General features: G+C 36.4%; 1 protein-coding gene across 1 annotated transcript in view; it reads left to right on the forward strand.

Moving 5' to 3' along the window:
• WDR70 (WD repeat domain 70) overlaps positions 1-19,228 on the forward strand; it is a 132,053-nt gene that overhangs the window by 89,170 nt on the left and 23,655 nt on the right. Inside the window, exons 11-13 of the mRNA XM_072359623.1 lie at positions 3,828-3,927; positions 10,601-10,685; positions 11,842-11,980. Of these exons, the coding sequence (XP_072215724.1) occupies positions 3,828-3,927; positions 10,601-10,685; positions 11,842-11,980 (324 nt within the window). The remainder of the gene's footprint in view (positions 1-3,827; positions 3,928-10,600; positions 10,686-11,841; positions 11,981-19,228) is intronic.

The raw sequence follows: 19,228 nt of genomic DNA on the forward strand, positions 1-19,228 counted from the left end.
TAGCAAGATTAGACATCTGTTAAATATGTTAAGAGGCCAGAGGCCAAACACATTATTTTCTTTGAAAACTGCAGTGAACATTTGCCAGTGTATGTAAAAACTTCTTGTTCAACCTTCTATCATTTTTAGAGCAACCTTTAATCATTTTAAAATTTGATTTAGATTTACAATTCAGGGTTATATTCCTTTGCAGAATAATATATGGAGGGCAGGCTTGCGGAGCTCAAAGTTAGGAAAATGGTCTTTTCAGTGGTAAACTGAGTGAATTCATTTCTAAAGACACAATTTCTGATGCAGTCTTACCATCTTTTTTTTTTTTTTAAGATGAGTCTTGCTTCATGCGAATGCCAGAAGTATGAAAGCTGGAGAGAGTTGAGCTAAATTTGTTCACTTGATTTCGTATTTTTTTTTTTGTCTAATAAAGAGGAAAATAATGTCTGAGTCTTTTGATATCCACATTGTTACTGATTTAGCTGAAGTGTAGGTACTTCACTGGAAGGACTGTATGCTGAGTGACAGGTTTCAAGTGAGCCATTATTTCCCGGAGGAAACGGTTCCTTTTGGATCAATGGGTTCATAAATTCACCTTAAAGAAAATATCAGTACATTTGACCAGAGGGCAGTGAAGTAGGGGGATAAAATACTCCTGAAACCTTATGTGTTGGGGGGAGAGAGTATTTTATGTGTTGTATAAATACGTATGTTTACATACTTGTAAGACCCAAAGAAAAAGGTTTGGTTAGTTGCTTTATTGTAATGTGTGTTTAAAAAAACAAACAGACAAACAAGGGCTGGATAGGTAATTTTAGATTGATCCAGAATGAAATAACAGGGGAAAAAAACACACATTCAAGAACCTGCAGTGAAACTGGGCAGCAAAATGGAAAACAGGATGTTATTTTAACATGCGTGTGTCAGTGCGATGCTGTCACAGGTTGACATGTGTTGTGGAGCCTAAACTAAACTTTTTACAATATATTTGAAATAGTTACATACTTTATTGTAATCTTTCTGTCAGATTTTAGGTGTAGTTATTAATCATTTATCATGTTTCTGCAGATGTCTGTGGTATTTCTTAGACAGAAAATACATCATTTTAATTGCTTGTTAATGTTTACCAAACGCTACAGAAAATTTATTTTGATAAATAATTCACAGTTTCTCCTCTATATGTTACTGCATATCTGGACATTTTTCTCAACTGGATGCAAAAAATATGTTTCCCAATACTTACTAACAGCTCCCAAAAAGTCTTGCAATTTTTGTTCATTTTTGTAACTGCAGTCTATCCACAGGGTTTCTCCAGTACACATGCAATTGGCGAGGAGAGACACTAATTACAAAACAAGTGCTGTGATTAAACATAGGCTTTTACATTCCATCTGTTAATACTGAAAGAACTGTATGCTTTACATTTGAAGCTCTCTGTTGTTTGCTGAAGTGTCATTGGTGGAATTAATGACTTATATGTCTTCTCTCAAAACCAAACTGAATCTGTGCACCAAATAAGCTTTCCATCATTATCAGTGTCATAACACATAGATTCTCTATGGTTTGGACCAAATTCAGAACAGATACTTGTATGGGTAAACAACATTAATTACTTTACTAGCATAGATCTCTTGCATACAAAATAGGACATTGAAGGAGCCTTAGTAAGTTACAGTCAAAGATAAATAACCAGGGAATCCCGTGGAAACTGAAATCAGTCTTGCAACGCATCTACATTGTGTGATCACAGTCTCCATTTTATTCTGTAATACTGAGTTACCTGGTTAGGAATCACGGTGCAGCTGCTCTGTATGGTGTCCTGTTCAGGTTGTGGTTCTTGGTCTGTCATTGTACAACACAAACACTTCTCTGACAGTATTTACTACTCTATATTTTGCTGTTACAATCTTCATTATGGTACACGAAGGTCTTCATGTCTCCATGTCTTGTCTTCTTTCTTTCTGTGAGAGGAAGGGCGTTATTTATTCCCCTTCTTACAGATAGGTGAGAAGGTGTGATATGGTTGCCCAGGCAATATTCAACTCTTTAATGTTTCAGTTTAAACCTATATGAATTAGTTTTATGTTATGAAAAGATGGCAAAAGAAAAGTGTAATTTCCTCAGAGTTAAAGGATTTAACTGTTGCAAACTGGTTTGTCTCTTTTTCTGTCTTTTCCCCTTTCTTCCATTTTCCCTTCATGTTTCTGTTTCCGTTTTTATTCCTCATCATCGCCTTCCTCTTTGGCCCCATTCCCTTTTCACTGCTAAATGCCCATGTGCTTCCAATTTATCCCCTCTTAAGTTGCATGCTTTATCCCAGAGGTTTTCTGGGCTCCTTATCCAATCTTAGAATTTCCCCACATACTGAAATGTTCTTCATGTCTGTTGGCTTAGTGAATTCTGGCTTTCCTTTATGGTGGGCCATCCCTTCCTTGTAGTTTCTCATTACATCCATTCTGTCCTGTGGGCTTCTGTGATGCTTTGCTGTCTCCTTTCTCCATTGGTTTATCTCCTGTATTCTGCTCAGTAGCACGGTTCTAACCTGTCCCAGTTCTTTCTTCTTGGTTACTAGTCCAGTCTCACTGGACTCCCAGCCACAGTGTAACTTACCCCTGCTATTAGTTTCATGTTTTCTCTGCAGTCAGACTAGACCACTGCCTCCTCTGCCTGGGTGCACCATCTTGTCAGTCTGTCATTCTGTGTTTGTGTACGAGCACAGTGCAATCATAAGTGCAAGTTACAGGGTTGGAACGCACAGGGTGGGCTTTTCAGGGTTTCTGCCCTTCAGTAACTATGCTTGTACAATTTTTATTTATTTTTTTAATCTTGTATTTTGACCTAGTTTGGATTAGTTTTTAAGTGAGTGTTTCAGTCTCAAATGTTACTGAGCCATCTTGTCTGACATTTTGTAAGATTAAGCAGACAGTGAGCGTGTTGGTGGGTTTTAGATGGTGCAGTGTAGTCTCAAGCAGTGATGGAAAATAAAAGATAAAATTACTAAGACAATGTGATGATTGAGTTAGCCAGCAATTATCTGCCTGATAGGCATTTTGGTATCTCAGCCAAGACCTCTGGGTTTGGTTGGGAAATGAGAAAGCTGGATTTTGCAGATGTACTAAAATTTTGGTTGAGATTTCTCCAATTTTATCATAGAGCATTTTTAGGGATTAAAATAAATTGTGACTTAATAAACAAAAAGTCAGCAGTATACAAGAAAAAGATGTTACTTTGAAAGTATTTTACGTGTTTCTCTAGGATTATTGGGGAAATACACTTGAAAATAAACAAACATATCATTCTAAAACTTGAATTTTATTACATGTAAACGGAACACAAACTTTAGCATATTTGAGCTTCATTCTAATCTATAAACCATGAATTTTGGCAGGGTTGAAAGTTGGCTAAAGTAATTTCTTCCAATCCTTTTAAATTCTTTGCAAAGTGTGTATGTTTTTCCTTTGTTCATTGTTGGTTTGTTTGTTTGTCGTTTGTTTTAAGCAATGAGCCTGCACAGGGGGGTGATAAGAACAGTCTTAAAATGTGTTTTTATCTTAAACAGACCTAACTACCTTTTACCCAGTGCTAGTGGGAGTTATTCAGTAAACCTGATGCTATGAAAAAGCTGATTTTTGCATTAAAACACTGTAAAAGCCTATTCTGGCCATATAAAATGTATACAACTTTTTTTAAAGGCTATGAAACATACAACTTCAGTTCCCATTCATGCTAAATATACGTAGTTTTCTATTTACGTTTAGGAATAATGCACAAAATATACAGTTTTCTAATCTTGAAATAGGAAAGCTTCTTTAATGTTTTTTTTGTTCGACAAACAGGTACATACAAAGTTCCACTGCAGGCAAGCCCATGCTACAGGCACTGATACTTCCTGCTTGACATTCTCTTATGATGGTACTGCCCTTGCCAGCCGGGGAGGTAAGTGGTCAAAAGAAATATCTGGTGTATTGAACTTAAGACAATAATAACATAACGCAGCAAACAAGACATTTAAATTGTACTGTTTCTAAATATAATTATTCTTGGTGGAGGTAAGACAGTGAAATTAGATATTCAAGGCAGAAACCCAAAGTGTTTTGCAGTTCGCTTATTTTCTTTGATATGCCATACAACAAATACTGTCTTACTGAAAGTTTAAAAACATTTAAAGATTTTTGTTTATGTTGCATAGATTCTGATGTTCTTCTTGCCTAGCACCAAAAAGGAAATTATTAGCTTAATTAAAAATAAAGTACAACGGATTATTTCTTAGTTCTTTCTGGTAAGGTTATTACTTCTCTAATAAGAGCACGTGTGCTCTAGAGTTATTAGTTCTTTGAGCAGCTCTCTAATACAATGTGCTTTTGTGATTTAATTGGAATTTTTTTTGTAGTTTATATTATAAGCATCAAAAAGTGATAATCTGAGGTAAGCGGCCAAAGTATACTTGAAAGGAAAAAAAATTAGTCTATGGGATAGGGAAAGAAAAAAACAAACACCACTTTGTTTTTAAAATTTCAGTTAGAACAGTTATAAAAGTATTGAGAAGGCATTGATATACATGAAGACACATTCTCTCCATTATTTTAGCTGTACCGGATGGGGCAGTATCTGCCTAAAACAACTTCTCATCTGGAGATTTGTCTACTCAGTGTTTTGTGGGCAGGTGCAAGCATACAATCCAAGCTGTCTGGATGGAAACCAGCTGTAACCAGAAGCTGTGTGCATGCATTAGCATGGCCCCAAGGCCAAATAAACAAGCCTAGGGAGAAGCAGTGTATGTTAATGTAGGTTCAATATTGTGCCTAACATATGTACGTGACATCTGGTCAGTTTGGTATGTAGACAGAGTGAGATTACATATACAAAGTACCGTGATAGAGGTATCCACCTACTGTGAACTCTGAAGAAGGAGCTATGATTCTGGGCTGAAATCTGCACTTGCGTTGTCTCCTTTTCCTTTTCCCTGCTCCTTATGAGTTGAGCAGCATTGGTGACTTTTACAGTGATGTGCAACTGCTAGTGAATGGTACTTTCACTGTGCATGATTTGTCATGTTTGTAAGATTCCAAACATTTATGTTCCCTGGATCACATATTTCAGAGTAAAGTGGCAGTGGTCTTGTTAGACCTTGATAGCCCTTGGCTTACTAGAGCATGTTACTATCACTTGGATTGTTTATTAATTGCTGTTCAGGCTCCTGGTATTCCATAAATGGATGAGATAAAAACTCAGTGTGATTCTTACTGAGGTGAACATGTGCTATGTGAGAACCTTTTTCTGTTCAGAAAGTGGGTAAACCATCTGTCTCTCTGCTCTGGGCTAAGTAAAATGCTGCTTCTGCCTGCCAGTGGTGTAGTGCCTCTTGAAAAACATACAGACAAACTTTACTTGAAATGATTTAAAGAGAAACATTTGTGTGCCTTTTAAATATCACCAGCAAATCAAGAACGCTTACATTAGGAATATTTAATAGTGCTACCTTGAAACCTTCACTTATGTAAATTCATTTCTGTTTTGCATTTATGCAAAAAGTTATGCAGATACCAGAAATGACCTTTGCACATCTTAATTGCTTGTGGCACTTGCTTGCCTGCTTTTCTTCATCTATTTCCAGATTTTGCATTGTGTGGAACAGACTTCTACTTATGCTCTGTCTAGAGTAAAAACTGTATCAGATTCTGATAGTTGTACAGAAATTTGACCCCTTAGGATGGTTGCAACTACTACCTTTGTCCAGTGCATTTTTGTTTTGTTTTAATCTCTGTATGAAAGATACGCTGCAAAACAAGGAAGTTTCTTACCTTATTTTGACTTATTCGGTTAGTGCTCTAATGTATTACTTTGGATCTGTACCAATAAAAGCAGATGTGGATCCAGCATTCATAGATGAACACACCTGCCAAATGCTGATGATCAAAGAGAGGACTTTTGTTTGGGGAATGGGGACTCTCATAGAAAGCCTTATTGAGTCTGCTGTATCTGATGTAAGTTCTGTGTTGGATGTAAGAGAGATGAGGCAGAGCTCAGCTGCAAGCACAAGGGAAAATGAAAAAAATAAGGACATGCTTATGAGAGTTTCCAGTGTTATTCTTTGTGGGTATTTGGTAGTAACTTGATGGAAACTTAAGAAAGTGATATTTTTACACACTTGTTACCATGAAAGTATGTTTTTTATGTAAACATGAAAAAAATACTACTTGGGAATGTTTTCTTCATTCAGTAGATGAGCATTAGTATTTGGAGTCCTTTTATGTGTTTCTGACTTGCGGTCTGTACAGAATCTGCTTTTGTTATAATATGAAACAATGACTTTAATTATAATATATGGACCTCATGATAGCTATGTGTTGGTTGGTTTGTCAGTTAACTTACGTAGAAAAATAAGTTTATGTATAGAGAGGATGATAAGAGAGGATTTGGTGATGTTGACACAGATGTTGGTGAGAGCTGTTCCAGATGTAAGAGCAGAACTCCTGATTTGTGACTTTTCCAATCCTCTGTCTCAGAATGGACATGATCCTGACCTGCAGTATATCAGAGGGCTGTTGTTTAACTTTTGTAGCTCCTTTTGCTGAACCAATGCAGAAAGCAGAAGTCTATACTTTGCTGTGTGAGGTGTTTCTCCTTGTGTGTGCCATAAGCCTTAGCAAAAGGGGTATATTGTTTGTAAACACGATACATTCTCATGCTCCATTATGGTAAGCCTTTTCATACAGTGCCTTTTCTTTTTTTCTTATTTTCTTTTTTATCCTGTATCATAGAATCATAGAATCATAGAATTACTCAGGTTGGAAAAGACCTTGAAGATCATCAAGTCCAACCGCAGCCTAACCAGTAGCCTATCTCTTAAAAAACAACCACGAAACAATACCACAACAACAACCTCTGCTAAATCATATCCCTGAGCACCACATCCAAACGGCTCTTAAACACATCCAGGGATGGCGATTCAACCACCTCCTTGGGGAGCCCATTCCAGTACCTAACCACCCTTTCTGTAAAGAAGTTCCTTCTAATATCCAACCTAAACTTGCCCTGGCGCAACTTGAGGCCATTTCCCCTCGTCCTGTCACATGTCACTAGTGAGAAGAGACCTGCCCCACTCTCACTGTAAGAACCTTTCAGGTACTGGAAGATGGCAATAAGGTCTCCCCTCAGCCTCCTCTTCCTCAGACTAAACAGCCCCAGCTTCCTTAGCCTCTCCTCATAGAGCTGATTCTCCAAGCCCTTCACGAGCCTCGTTGCCCTTCTCTGGACCTGCTCCAGTACCTCCATGTCCTTCTTGTGCTGAGGTGCCCAAAACTGGACACAGTACTCGAGGTGAGGCCTCACCAATGCTGAGTACAGGGGCAGGATGACTTCCTTAGTCCTGCTCACCACACCATTCCTGATACAAGCCAGGATGCCATTGGCCCTCTTGGCCACCTGGGCACACTGCTGGCTCATATTCAGCCGACTGTCCATCAGCACACCAAGGTCCCTTTCTGTCTGGGAGCTTTCTAGCCACACCTCCCCAAGCCTGTAGGGTTGCCTGGGGTTGTTATGACCAAAATGCAGGACCCGACACTTGACCCTGTTGAAACTCATTCCATTAACCTTGGCCCATCGATCAAGTCTATCCAGGTCCCACTGTAGTGCCCTTCTCCCCTCAGAGAATTTTCTTTTTTAAAATGTCAGTCCTTGTATTTTGTTGTTCAGTGAGCATTGTGAATGGCATCAAGTGCACCCTCAGCAAGTTTGCAGGTGACACCAAGCTGAGTGGTGCAGATGATACATTGGAAGGAAGGGAAGCCATCCAGAGGAACTGGGGCAGGCTGGAGAAGTGGGCCCATGAAAACCTAATGAGGTTTTGCCAAGTGCAAAGGTGTTGTGCTTGGGTCAGGGCAAAGAATCCTTTGAGAGCAGCTCTATGGAGAAGGGCTTGGTGATCCTGGTGGACAAGAAGCTGGACATGAGCCAGCAGTGTGCACTTGCAGAGCCCAGAAGGCCAACTGTGTTCTGGGCTGCATTAACAGAGGGGTGGCCAGCAGGGAGAGGGAGGTGATTGTCCCCCTTTACTCGGCTCTTGTGAGACCCTGAAAATGGCAGAGGGGTTGAAACAAGATGGTCTTTGAGGCCCTCTTCAACTCAGGCTATGCTTTGTTTTTGCATTGAGTTTTGTTTTCAAGACAAGATACCCTCTTAAAATAGGATCTTCTCGAAGGCTGTTGCTGACTTTCAGCTTTTCAAGTTTCTGGCAGGACTTTACATTGGTAAAAGCTTTTTCTTCTTTTGGGTCTGTTTGCATCCATTTACTTGGTCAGTATCTTCTGGAGAAAAGTAAATAAATAAAGATAAAATCTTCCTAGTCTTAGTGCACTGGCCTTAATTTGACAAAAAGCAATTTGCCTGTCTTGGCTCACTACAGATTCTTTTTCTAGGACTTAATTATTATGCCCACAGTACTTATCCAGACAAACAGTGTCTGACCTGATTGTATTGAACTATAGCCTGCTTATTGGTATCCTTCTTATTAAAATGGCAAAGAATGGAGTTTGAAATGCTGTTTAATAAGGCTATAAAAATTTTAGGAAATTCTGCCAATCGTTGGAGTTTTCTGCCATGAGGAAAAATATTGAATTATCTAAGAATGAATTATTTCGAATGCTTTGCACTGAAATGCACAACTTCCAGGTTTGTTAATATGTTTTTGTGTAAGAGTAACTGTTTTGACTGCGTAAGAAGTAAGTAAAAATAGATCAGTCGTACTGCAGCTCTCTGAAAGAAACCCACTAAGCACTGATGGAAAAAAAATCCTTGGAGTTGTGAAATATTAATATGTATACTTTTTTAGTGACATTGGTTTCATCTCCTAATGAAAATGAAATTCAGGCACCAATATCATATTGGGTACAGAACAGAAAAAAATAATTTAAACATTAATTTGTAAAATCTTGTATTATTTGTAAAGATGGTATGAAATTCATAGCATTGGCCAAGCTGTTTCTCCCTTTCTGACTACTATGACTATTTCTGCAGTCTTTAAGACAAAAGAAATCATCCAAAACTTCTTTAGTCTTTCTGGTATCAGCAGAGTATACTTTCTTGTTAGTAGTAGAGCTGTATCTAAACATCTGACTACAACTCTCATGCTAAAGCCTGGCAGGACTGCAGCTTGAAGATCATGTCAAGGGTCATGCCACTGGGAACAGAACAATCTTGATTGGTAGCCTTAGATCTGTCCTGTCCAGGAGATTTGCAGATCAGCCAAATGGTATTTGTGTACTTTTATAAAGTGGTTCTTTAGATATAATATCTTGATGATAAGTGTTCTTTTGTTGAGGGTGGGAGGAGGAAAGGGAAGGTTCATGTTACAAAACCAAATGCTTTGAAGTGCTTGGGATGGTGTATGCTATGATATTCCCAAAATAGAGTCAGCTTTTCTTTTTTTTTTCCTCATCATATTTAGCTTCCCAATGAAAAGAAATATACTCTGCTCTAGACATCATTTATTTAAGTTGTCCACTTCTTAAAAATATTTTGTAGTTAGGAGTTATTCTAGTCTTAATATAAACATACATGATGTACGAGGCCACACATTACTGCTTTCCCTGTAAAGAATACTGCTGGCCTTGATTTCTTCTGTTGGGGAAAGTTATATTTATTTATTTATTTGTGTTTGCATTTTATTTCCAAGGCCTACTTTGAGTTCTTAATCTCAGAGCCTAGGAATCTTGAGAATACTCCAAAAAAAAAAAAATAATACCACTACTACCAATATAATTATGTTGTAAATTATATATATAATAATTAGTAGTAGTAGTAGTATATAATTACATTATTGTTATTATTACATTCCAGAAAGACTTGTACTTAGTAAGGAAGCATGTCTGTGCCACTCGTTTACTTGCCACTTAGATTCTGAAGAATGTATAACTTTTTTCTAAAATTAATCTCAGTGTATTTTTAAAGGAAATTGTTGTTTGAAAGTCCTTCTCTTCACCTTTGAAAGCACTGATGTCAAATAAAGATTCCTAGGTGTCTGTGTGAGGTGGCTCAGGGCTCAAATTCTCATGCTTGAAATATGTATTCCAGAAGGATGATCGGCGGAGATGTTGATCTCTCCAAGAATAACTAACTTTTCTTTTTCTTTTTTTCTTTTTTATTTTTTCATACTCACTTTGTTAATATGTCATAACTTTTGGGAAGGGAATAAACACTCTGACTTTTACGGGTGTGCAGAATCGCACCATGTTTATCAAACACAGATGAGAATGGCTGTAAATGTCTTACTATAACCTCTGCTTTGGCTTTTATGGCCAAAGGTGTTACGGAGTGGTGTGAAAAGGTTTAATTATAGTACGCTTGTTCTCACTTACTTCCTTTCTACCCCTTCCCCAAGGACTTAGGTTGATTGCAGGCCCTGTTTGCCATACTGAAGTTGTAATATATTGCTGTTTGTGGACTAAAGAAGCAGGAGGGCTTCATTTCCTTCAGTATTTTATCATCATTTTCACTGCTGCTGAGGCTCAAAAACCTACCAAAAAACTTCCCCGTTTTGAATGCTTCAACTGTATCATTCTGTTTGTTGAATTCCTTTTTAATAACTCTTGTCTCTCTTGTTTCACAGGAGATGATACATTAAAGATATGGGATATTAGACAATTTAAGAAGCCTCTTCATTCAGCTGAAAGACTATCTAGCTTTTTTCCGATGTAAGTAATCTTAAGTTATTCCAGTTAGAAGAAACAGTGGTTGTTGTGCTATGGAGGAGAGGCAATTGAATGTGCATTAAGATATGATTTGTTCTGAACTCATATAAGAAATGAATTTTTCTTTTCTCAATAGGTCTGGAACTGTGGAGAAAAAACCTGCGCAGAGAGAACTGTGCAGTAATGTTCTTGGCTATTTTAGGACTTAACAACTGCTTTCAAATATCTCCTATTTCTTGTGATAATTTGTAGCTAGCTATGCTTACTTAATGCAGTTTTTTATTCTCATATATCTTATGCCTAATTAGATTAGAAACTTTTCAGGAAGAGGCCAGTTCATTGCCTTGTGTTTGTGTAATGAGATATATCAAGTGAGTCTCATTTCTATTTGGTCTATGATTAATTAAAAGAAAAAGCTGGATTGAAAAGCAGACATAACATAAAGCTGCATGGTATTAATTCAGGTTATGATGTTATAAGTACTGATTACTCTGTTCTTTGCTACTAAAATAGTGTATTATGCAGAATATTGTTAAGTATCAAATTCCATGTTTTTATTGGTATTAGCTGCACTTCTATACCTGTAGCACAGTCAAGTCCAATTCTACCGAAAATTTATACCTTTAGAACAAGTCCTTGGAAAGGAAGATTAGGTACGGGTCAAGCTTGGAGTCACAACCAGTCACTGTATTTTAAAGCATAGAGGAAAGATTAAAAAACATTTTTTAGCAACTATATAAATAAAACTGCTGTGTAGCGTTTAAGAATGTATCATCAGTGAAAACAAAGTTCAAGACTGATTTAAGTTCTTACTGAATGATGATAACTAGATTTGAAAAGATTTTTTTTTTATTATTATTATTTTCTACATGGAAAACTTCACAAGGCTTTTGAGAGAAAGAGGAGTTTTGTTGGGGGGAGGGGTTGTCTGGTTTTTGGGGTTTTTTTGCTAGTTTTGCACATCCTGTATGCAGTTGTAATTATAAATATGAACTGTGCCTAGTAACTATGTTACGAGATGACAACTGACAAAATACGTTTTTATAAGCATTGTGTTAAAAGGTGTTACAGATAGGATTATTTGTAAAGAGTGGGATTTATAAGTTAACTGCACAGTAAATGCTTGCTCAGTGTGACGGTGTATTTTTTTTTTTAACAGGACAGATTGCTGTTTCAGCCCAGATGATAAAATACTTGTCACAGGGACCTCTGTTAAGAAAGGCGGTGGCAGTGGGAAGCTTTTCTTCTTTGATCGGGGGACGTTTCAGAAGCTGTATGAGATAGAAGTTACTGATGCGGTATTTATTTTAATTTTCTTCTATCATCTACTATTCAAAATAAGAATGAGATCGTTCATTTGTTTTTTCCCCATATACAGAAAGTAACCTGCTACCACTGCTGTAATTTATTTTTATTCCATATTTGCGGGAATTATGACCGTAAGTAGAGTGCTAGTCTCTATATTATTTCAGATAAATAAGTAAATAAAACCTTAGGATGAGGCCTTTGATGAGTTGGAGATCTCTGCTTCAGTATTATCATTGTATTGCTCTGAGGCTAGTGTGAACTTTTTTGGACCTGTGAAGTGAGACACATATTCTGGCTCATACATTCATGCTGTTCATTCCACCATTCATCATGATGAAATGCCATTGTGTCACAAACTCCTGCTTGTCCCCAAAACTAGACTTGTAACTCCTGTAGAATGTATTTCAGTCAACAGATGTATTTCCTAGTATAGAAGCTTAATATCATAGCTGTAAAAATTCCCCAGTAGTGTAAATAAGTAAGGCTGTTAAAAACAATCAGGATTGCAAAGCATTCAAACAGAATGCAAACAGTTGCATTCCCATTAATTGTTGTGGTCTGTCAACTAGCTTTGTCTTTCTTGTGCTGTAGTGTTTCAGGGTATTGTTTTCTCCTATGCCTTTCTTAATTCACTTCTTGAACACAGTAGTCTTTTTTTAGCACAACAAAACTGCTTGTGCTGGAGTTCATTAGGCATTTAAATTCAGTTTTGAAATTGAATTTTCTCCTCTGAATTATTATATCCACCATATGGATGGATGTGCTCAACTTGTTCAGATTTCTGTTGGATATTGTTTTTTTCTGATACTAATATTGTAATCAAGTTTTCATAACCATTTTCTGGGACAAAATGTGAATGCCTCAGTACTCCCTCTGAAGCTCCCTGACAGATCAAAGGAAACAAACTATGTAAGATAAAAGTGTGGGAGGTAGGTTTTTATGTGAGCCGTTCAGTTCTGGGGCACAAGAAACAAAATAACTTCATTCCATTCACAGTGATGGCATCTTCATTTGCTGGTGAGGAAGTTGGTAATAGAGGACAGAAACTTTCACTGAGATTTAAGATTTCTAGAATGAGAAGCTACCTAATTTGATTTCAGAAGGAATGTAGCTAGCATTAAATAACTTTGTTTTACGGGAATACTGTTCTTCAATTCTTTGGAATAGAAGGTCTGCTCCCTTTCTCAGGTAGATAATACAGCAAGACAACCCAAAAGAGATTGTTTTGCTGCTGACTTTTCTCAGAATCTGGAGATGCAGTTCTGTTGCTTAAAAATGTGGGAGGATCAAAAGAGTGGAGAACTAGCAGTAGGAAGTTGCTGGAAAAACAAAATTAGGCGCCCATATGTGACTTCAGTAGGGCCACTCAGACAGTAAAAATTTAAGTATGTGTACGAATCTCAGCAGGTTCACAGTTTTTGTACTGTAAGTTTCTATAGGTGTTTATATTTATATAGTACTTTTTAAAACAGTAGTAAATTATTTTTGCCTATGGAGTTTTAGTACTGCTGTTTTTCTTCATCTGTAGCTATAAAATTTAAGTGTCATTTTCCTACTTTGAGTATAAAGGATCAAATGAAAAGAATGGAAATAAAATTCATTCTCATAAACGCTGATTTTACGACGCAGCTTTCAGTGAGCCAGCACTAACAGTACCTCTACAATCACTGTCCAGCTTCCAATTTCAACTCTACACATGTTAGAAAAACACAGTTAAACATTTTGACTTGAGTATAAAAGAAGAAAGATTGCTATAAGTAGTGTTTTAAAATCAAAGCAGTATATTTTTTCAAATTTTTTCTATTTTTATATCCTTTGACTTTTTCTACTTTGACTTTTTGCTTTTCCTTCTGAAATTGCAGTGTTAGATGAATTACAAATGAGTAAAGGCAAACAAAGTTTAAAGATGTAGGCTTTTACACTTTATAAGCTGCACATGCCATTTATTGAGATGATCCGTCAAGTCTATATATATAAATTGATGAATTCGTAAGATTAGTGTCTATAAATTGATAGGTTTGTATCTTGTGTGTAGTTAATCAAAGCATTTTTTCAGCAGCTTAATAATTAATGACTGTGTTTGTATTGATTTATTTCTTGGTTGCCATATTCTCATACTTTCAAAAATGCAGGTACAACAGTCAGTGATATTAAGGATAAATATATACTGTTGCTTGAGACTTTTTAACTAAATATCAAACATCTTTAGTATGTTATATTTTGGTTTAATATGCAATTGCAATGTTTCTTTGTTGTTGCTTTTAGTCTTTATGTATATGAAGTTGCATTTCGCTTTTATTTGCTGGAAAAGAGCACAAGTACACCAGTTACTGTCTCTACAAAGAGATCATTTTTCATGTAAGTGACTTCAAATGGAGTTACTTCGAATTGCTGAAGAAGGGCATCATTAGTCATTTATTTCAAATATTCAGTGAAAACTATAAGACTTTTGACAACAAGACAACAATTGTTTGCGAGCTCACTGATAGAATGAATATAAATAAGAGTAGCAAAAAAATACGCTGCAAAGAGAGAGCATAAACAGTTAACATGTAACTTTTTTTGTTTGTTTCATAAGGCATTTTTTTAAAGTAAGTCTTTAGTAGTCTTGGAAAATGGAAAACAGTTAAGAACAGTAAACATTATCTTAAACCTCCGTGGTAAATAGCCAGTGCAATTGGCCTGTGAATGAACCTAGGAGGTAATGGGAAAATATTTAATGGGAATGTTTGACCAAAGCTGTGTGTGACATTCCTTTCCATCATACCACACAAACCTTTTTTTCACCTTTTCTTTCAAGTTTTCATGGGAAAAACCATTACTGCTTCAGAGCTGCTGGAGTGAAACCTTGTGGCTTTACTAATGGACTAACAGTCTGATTAGTCTCTTCTATTGTGGCTGGGAATAGAATATTAATTAAATCTCCATTTCATCTGTTAGGATTGGTGGTTTTTTGGTCACTATTTGTAGCTAAATGAACTACTATGTTGTCCAGATACTGAATGCTATCCCACAGCATAAGCATTAGGGACTTGTCCAGAACTCAGATTTCTCAGAGAAACAGCAGTGCTTCTTGAATTAAAACTAAGTACTCATAGATAAATGTCAGAGTAGTGCAGACCATGAGCTTTGTCTCTGGCCAATAGCAGTATGCTTGCATAGTACCTGCAGAAGGCAGATACACAGTGTTGTTTTTCTCAGCTGTCCTATTCTGGCTCCAGTGATCTGTGACTTGGAGCGATCTGGACACAGACAGGAATTCTGTGGTTAACAGCTTTCGGTGGAGATCTCTTGGAGTTTATCAGGGAGTGAAACAACCGTGTTACAGGATAATGGCAGGTTTGTTTACTCACTGCTGATTAAATCAAAACTCTGGGGTCAGAAGTGCCTCTGATGCTCTCCGCAGGGTACTTCACCCTTACGCTGGTTCAGTTTCTACTAGAGTGATTGGAAATGACGAGGGCTTTGGAGGGTAACCATAGCAAAATATACTAAACTATAAAGAATTTATTTCTTAGCTTTTGTTAATGCATTTTTGAAAACAAGTCTTTGTCCTGCTATAGACAAAAAACAAGTCTTCGTCTTCCTATGCACGTGCTACTTTTTTTGTAGCTTTTCTGTCAGAGTTTGCCTTATTGTGATAATGATAGTCAGAGAGCAGTTCTTTTGCCTTCAATTCAAATAGCCACAAGAAAACATTTATAGCAAAAAAATATATAGGTTAATAGTAAATAAGGTTTAATCTTTCAGGATCTGTGTAATGGACTCTTTTTGGAATGGAATGGAGGTTTCGTTGTCAGGCACAAATCAAGGAGGATTTATTCTTAATTCTTGGATCAATTATGCAAGTATGAGATCTTCATGAGAATTAGTTATAAATACTTACTGTATGGGAAACAGTGTTGGCTACCCATTTCCCCCCTGTGTTAGATTAATTTAATATAGCTGTGAACACTCACTTGAATCACTCTCACATGTCTGTCATTCATTTATCTGATTCAAGCATATCGACCAGTAATTATCCTTATTAGAGGCAAGATTGATTTTGGCAGCAGTAGAGCAATCTTCTTTCCCATACAGAAAGGAGATGAAGTACGCTCAATTAGTGACAGGCAAGAATAGGCACAAAAAAAATATGTTGTACAATTATAGAAATCACTATTTTTAAATGAAAATGTGAGTAATTCAGTAAAGATGCTGAGGTTATGTATACTAGAATGAGATGTGCAAGCTTTTAAAATATCTGTCAGGCTTTTGTAGATAAGCAGCAGTCCAAAATCATATATTTATGCTTGTTTGGGGAATCATATTTCTGTTAGGAGAATTCTTCAATATTTTCTTAGTTTTTCAAAATAGGTAGAAGTTAAATTATTAAATACTTCTGAAAATCTCTCTAAGGGACGTTTCAGGAAGGTCTTGTGAGGCAAGCTATAAATAAACCTTCATTTTAAATTAAAGAATGAAAAGGAAGAAAAAAGAAAAAGAAATATGAAACTTCCAGCACCCTTTATGCAGAGTTGATATAGGATTGCAGTATTCCTTTCATTGACCTCAAACAATATCATTTACTGTTTTTAAGGCACTGTAGTATGTTAAAGGGCTTTTCCACTGCGGCCCAGTTGATGAAGATTTAAAGCTTTTTAATAAAAGGAAAATAAATTATTTTAACTTAGGGGAGATTTCAGCGTGGTATGTCTTGTTTTTTTAACTTATTTCTTCTGTTTGGAAGGTGGATATAAATTTCACAGTGAAGAAGTAAATGCAGTATTTAAGGCCTGGTTAATTTTTGTGATAATTAAAGTTAAAACAATCTGTTATAGGCTATGAGTAATGGGAAGGTGTTTTCTTTTTTAATAAGCTAGCTTGTCAATTTTTATTCTCTGCTTTCATATATGTAAGGACAGCGTAGTCCTTCCCTCCAATATCTTGCAGCAGCACTTACTTTATTTTAGGGGAGCTGTCACTAGAGATTTGAGGTGTATGAGAAAGATAAACTGCACAGCTTTCCTCACTGTAACAGTGGGGGTTGTACATGAGAGCTATCTGCCTTAGTTTTGCAGCATACTGTTCTGAAAATGTGACTGTTATTCTCACAGAGCAGGTGTTTGAAAATGTTCAGCCTTGCAATTACAAGAAAAACAGTTTACCGCTCCGATTACGTCTCTTCCTCTGTTCGTCAATTAGTAATCACTGCTTGGTGATTCATTTCACTTTTAAGAATGTTACATAGATGTGTACTGAAAGATGCATGATACAACATAACTGTCCATATGTTTTACATTGGGAACCTGTTTTAAATTATTGGCCTCTGAAAGTGCTATCTGGACTTTTCAGGTTTCTACATAGAAAATAGTAAATTTTATCCAATTCTTATCCCTTTTCTATTGAATGTTTCCACACGTTTTCTCAGTCATGTTTCATAAGGGAAAAGCATTGGTATTGTTTCCTCTACTACTATATTCACAAGAGTATTTTAAATCTATTGATAGCAGGTCACTGCATTCTAGATATTCCCTAACTTCCCACCTTATTTATTATACTTGGCTCTTCTCCTTGGGTAAGCTCCAGTGGAATCTCAAATCTGAAGATTTTTACAATTGTAGCTTAAAGCATATTTTTAATATAATATTAGAATGTTTTTATTCTGTGAGCAGCCTTTTTTCTTGAAAGTCTGTATAGTTCCAATGCATAGGTACCATCCTTTGCTCAAAAGAAGAAAGGCAAAAGTAAACTGATAGCATTCTTTGTCCATTGTTGCTGACATCTGGAAATGACTCAGTAGTCAATGTTATCTATCTAGTTATTTATTTATTTACTTAGTCAACAATGTGGCAGTTTTATAAGAGTTATTGAGTCTAACATTTTTCCATCCTCTGGTCCGTGAGTGCAGCCAGAAGGCAGCCCAGCCTTTCCAAGGCAGAGCAGTGTGGCAGCCCACCAGTTGTAAGACACTCTCAAAACAAGCGAGCGGTGGGAATTGTTGTCTCAGACCCCTGTTATCTTTCTATGGCTCTTACCAATTGTTGTTGTTCTTAGAGGGAAGGAGACAGATGTTGTAGCTGATGTTTCGTGCATACCTTCTGCAGGGACATCAAAGTGACTATAGAAGGTAAAGGGAAGTTGTTACTTCATGACTAGCTTATGTCAGTTGTGGTATTAATCACTGTTACTAATGATCACTGATTACTACGTAGAAATAAAAGTATTTCTAAAAGTAAGATTCAGATTAAAATGTTGAGTTTGATTTTTTTTTTTAATTTTTTCTTTTAATTTTTTTATTTACCTTAAATTCCAGTTGTGTAAAATTGGAGAGAAAACAGAAAACATGTTCATGTAGAGTTGGTGACAAATTCACTGAAACAGGTCCTTAAAGGCCTGTTTCTGAACATCATAGAATATGAGAGGGAGGAAGTAAACACTTACTTTTGAATCTCTCAGATCTAGTAGACAGGCGGGAATTACTCTGCTGCTTTTAAGTTATAATGCTAATGGACCTATCCTGCAGCCCAGCTTATTTTTATTTATTATATTCGGAGGCCTTTATCTCTCACTCTTCATTACCATATGTGTTCTTTCTAAAATATATTTCAAAAGCACTTAAACAGCTTTTCAGTCCATGAAAATGGTGGGTGACTTCAAACGTGTCTGTGAAGATTTGTATGAGTAGGATGGATGCGTACCTTCATTATACAATGGAAGAACTTGAAAGTCACTGCTTTAATATCTTTCCTAAGTGCAGAAGCAGTTTAAAGTTGGTAGACAGTCAAAGAGGAATTGGGGAACAATTGTTGAAGGATTCAGTGTTAGTGGAAAGCTGTCTTTAGCTGTTAGCATCCAAACATTTCAGTGTTTGAAATAATTTGAAGTATAATCATTATTGTTTCTTAAGAAAACAAAAACAAAACACAACAATAATAAGAAGCCAGTAATGCTTACTACATATATTATGTATGTCTTAAACTCCTCAATGTTTAAAAGATACTGCACTGTACTAGCAGTTCTTCATCAGGAATATATAACTCTTTTTGATAGCATTAAAGAAAATAGATCTTCTAAGTGAACTAGTTGCCTGCATTTGCAGACTGGACTTATTTCCTTCATCAATGTTAGAACTTGTAAAAATGCAGTTAAAATAAATGTAAGTGTTTGATCAGAAAAGCCCAGTTTGTCTGGTGTTATAGTGCCCTACACTTACAGAGTCGATGAGCACAGTCAGAATGTCATGTTACACGTTCATT

Source organism: Excalfactoria chinensis, chromosome Z, assembly GCF_039878825.1.
Source record: "Excalfactoria chinensis isolate bCotChi1 chromosome Z, bCotChi1.hap2, whole genome shotgun sequence".
NCBI classification, from domain to species: domain Eukaryota; kingdom Metazoa; phylum Chordata; class Aves; order Galliformes; family Phasianidae; genus Excalfactoria; species Excalfactoria chinensis.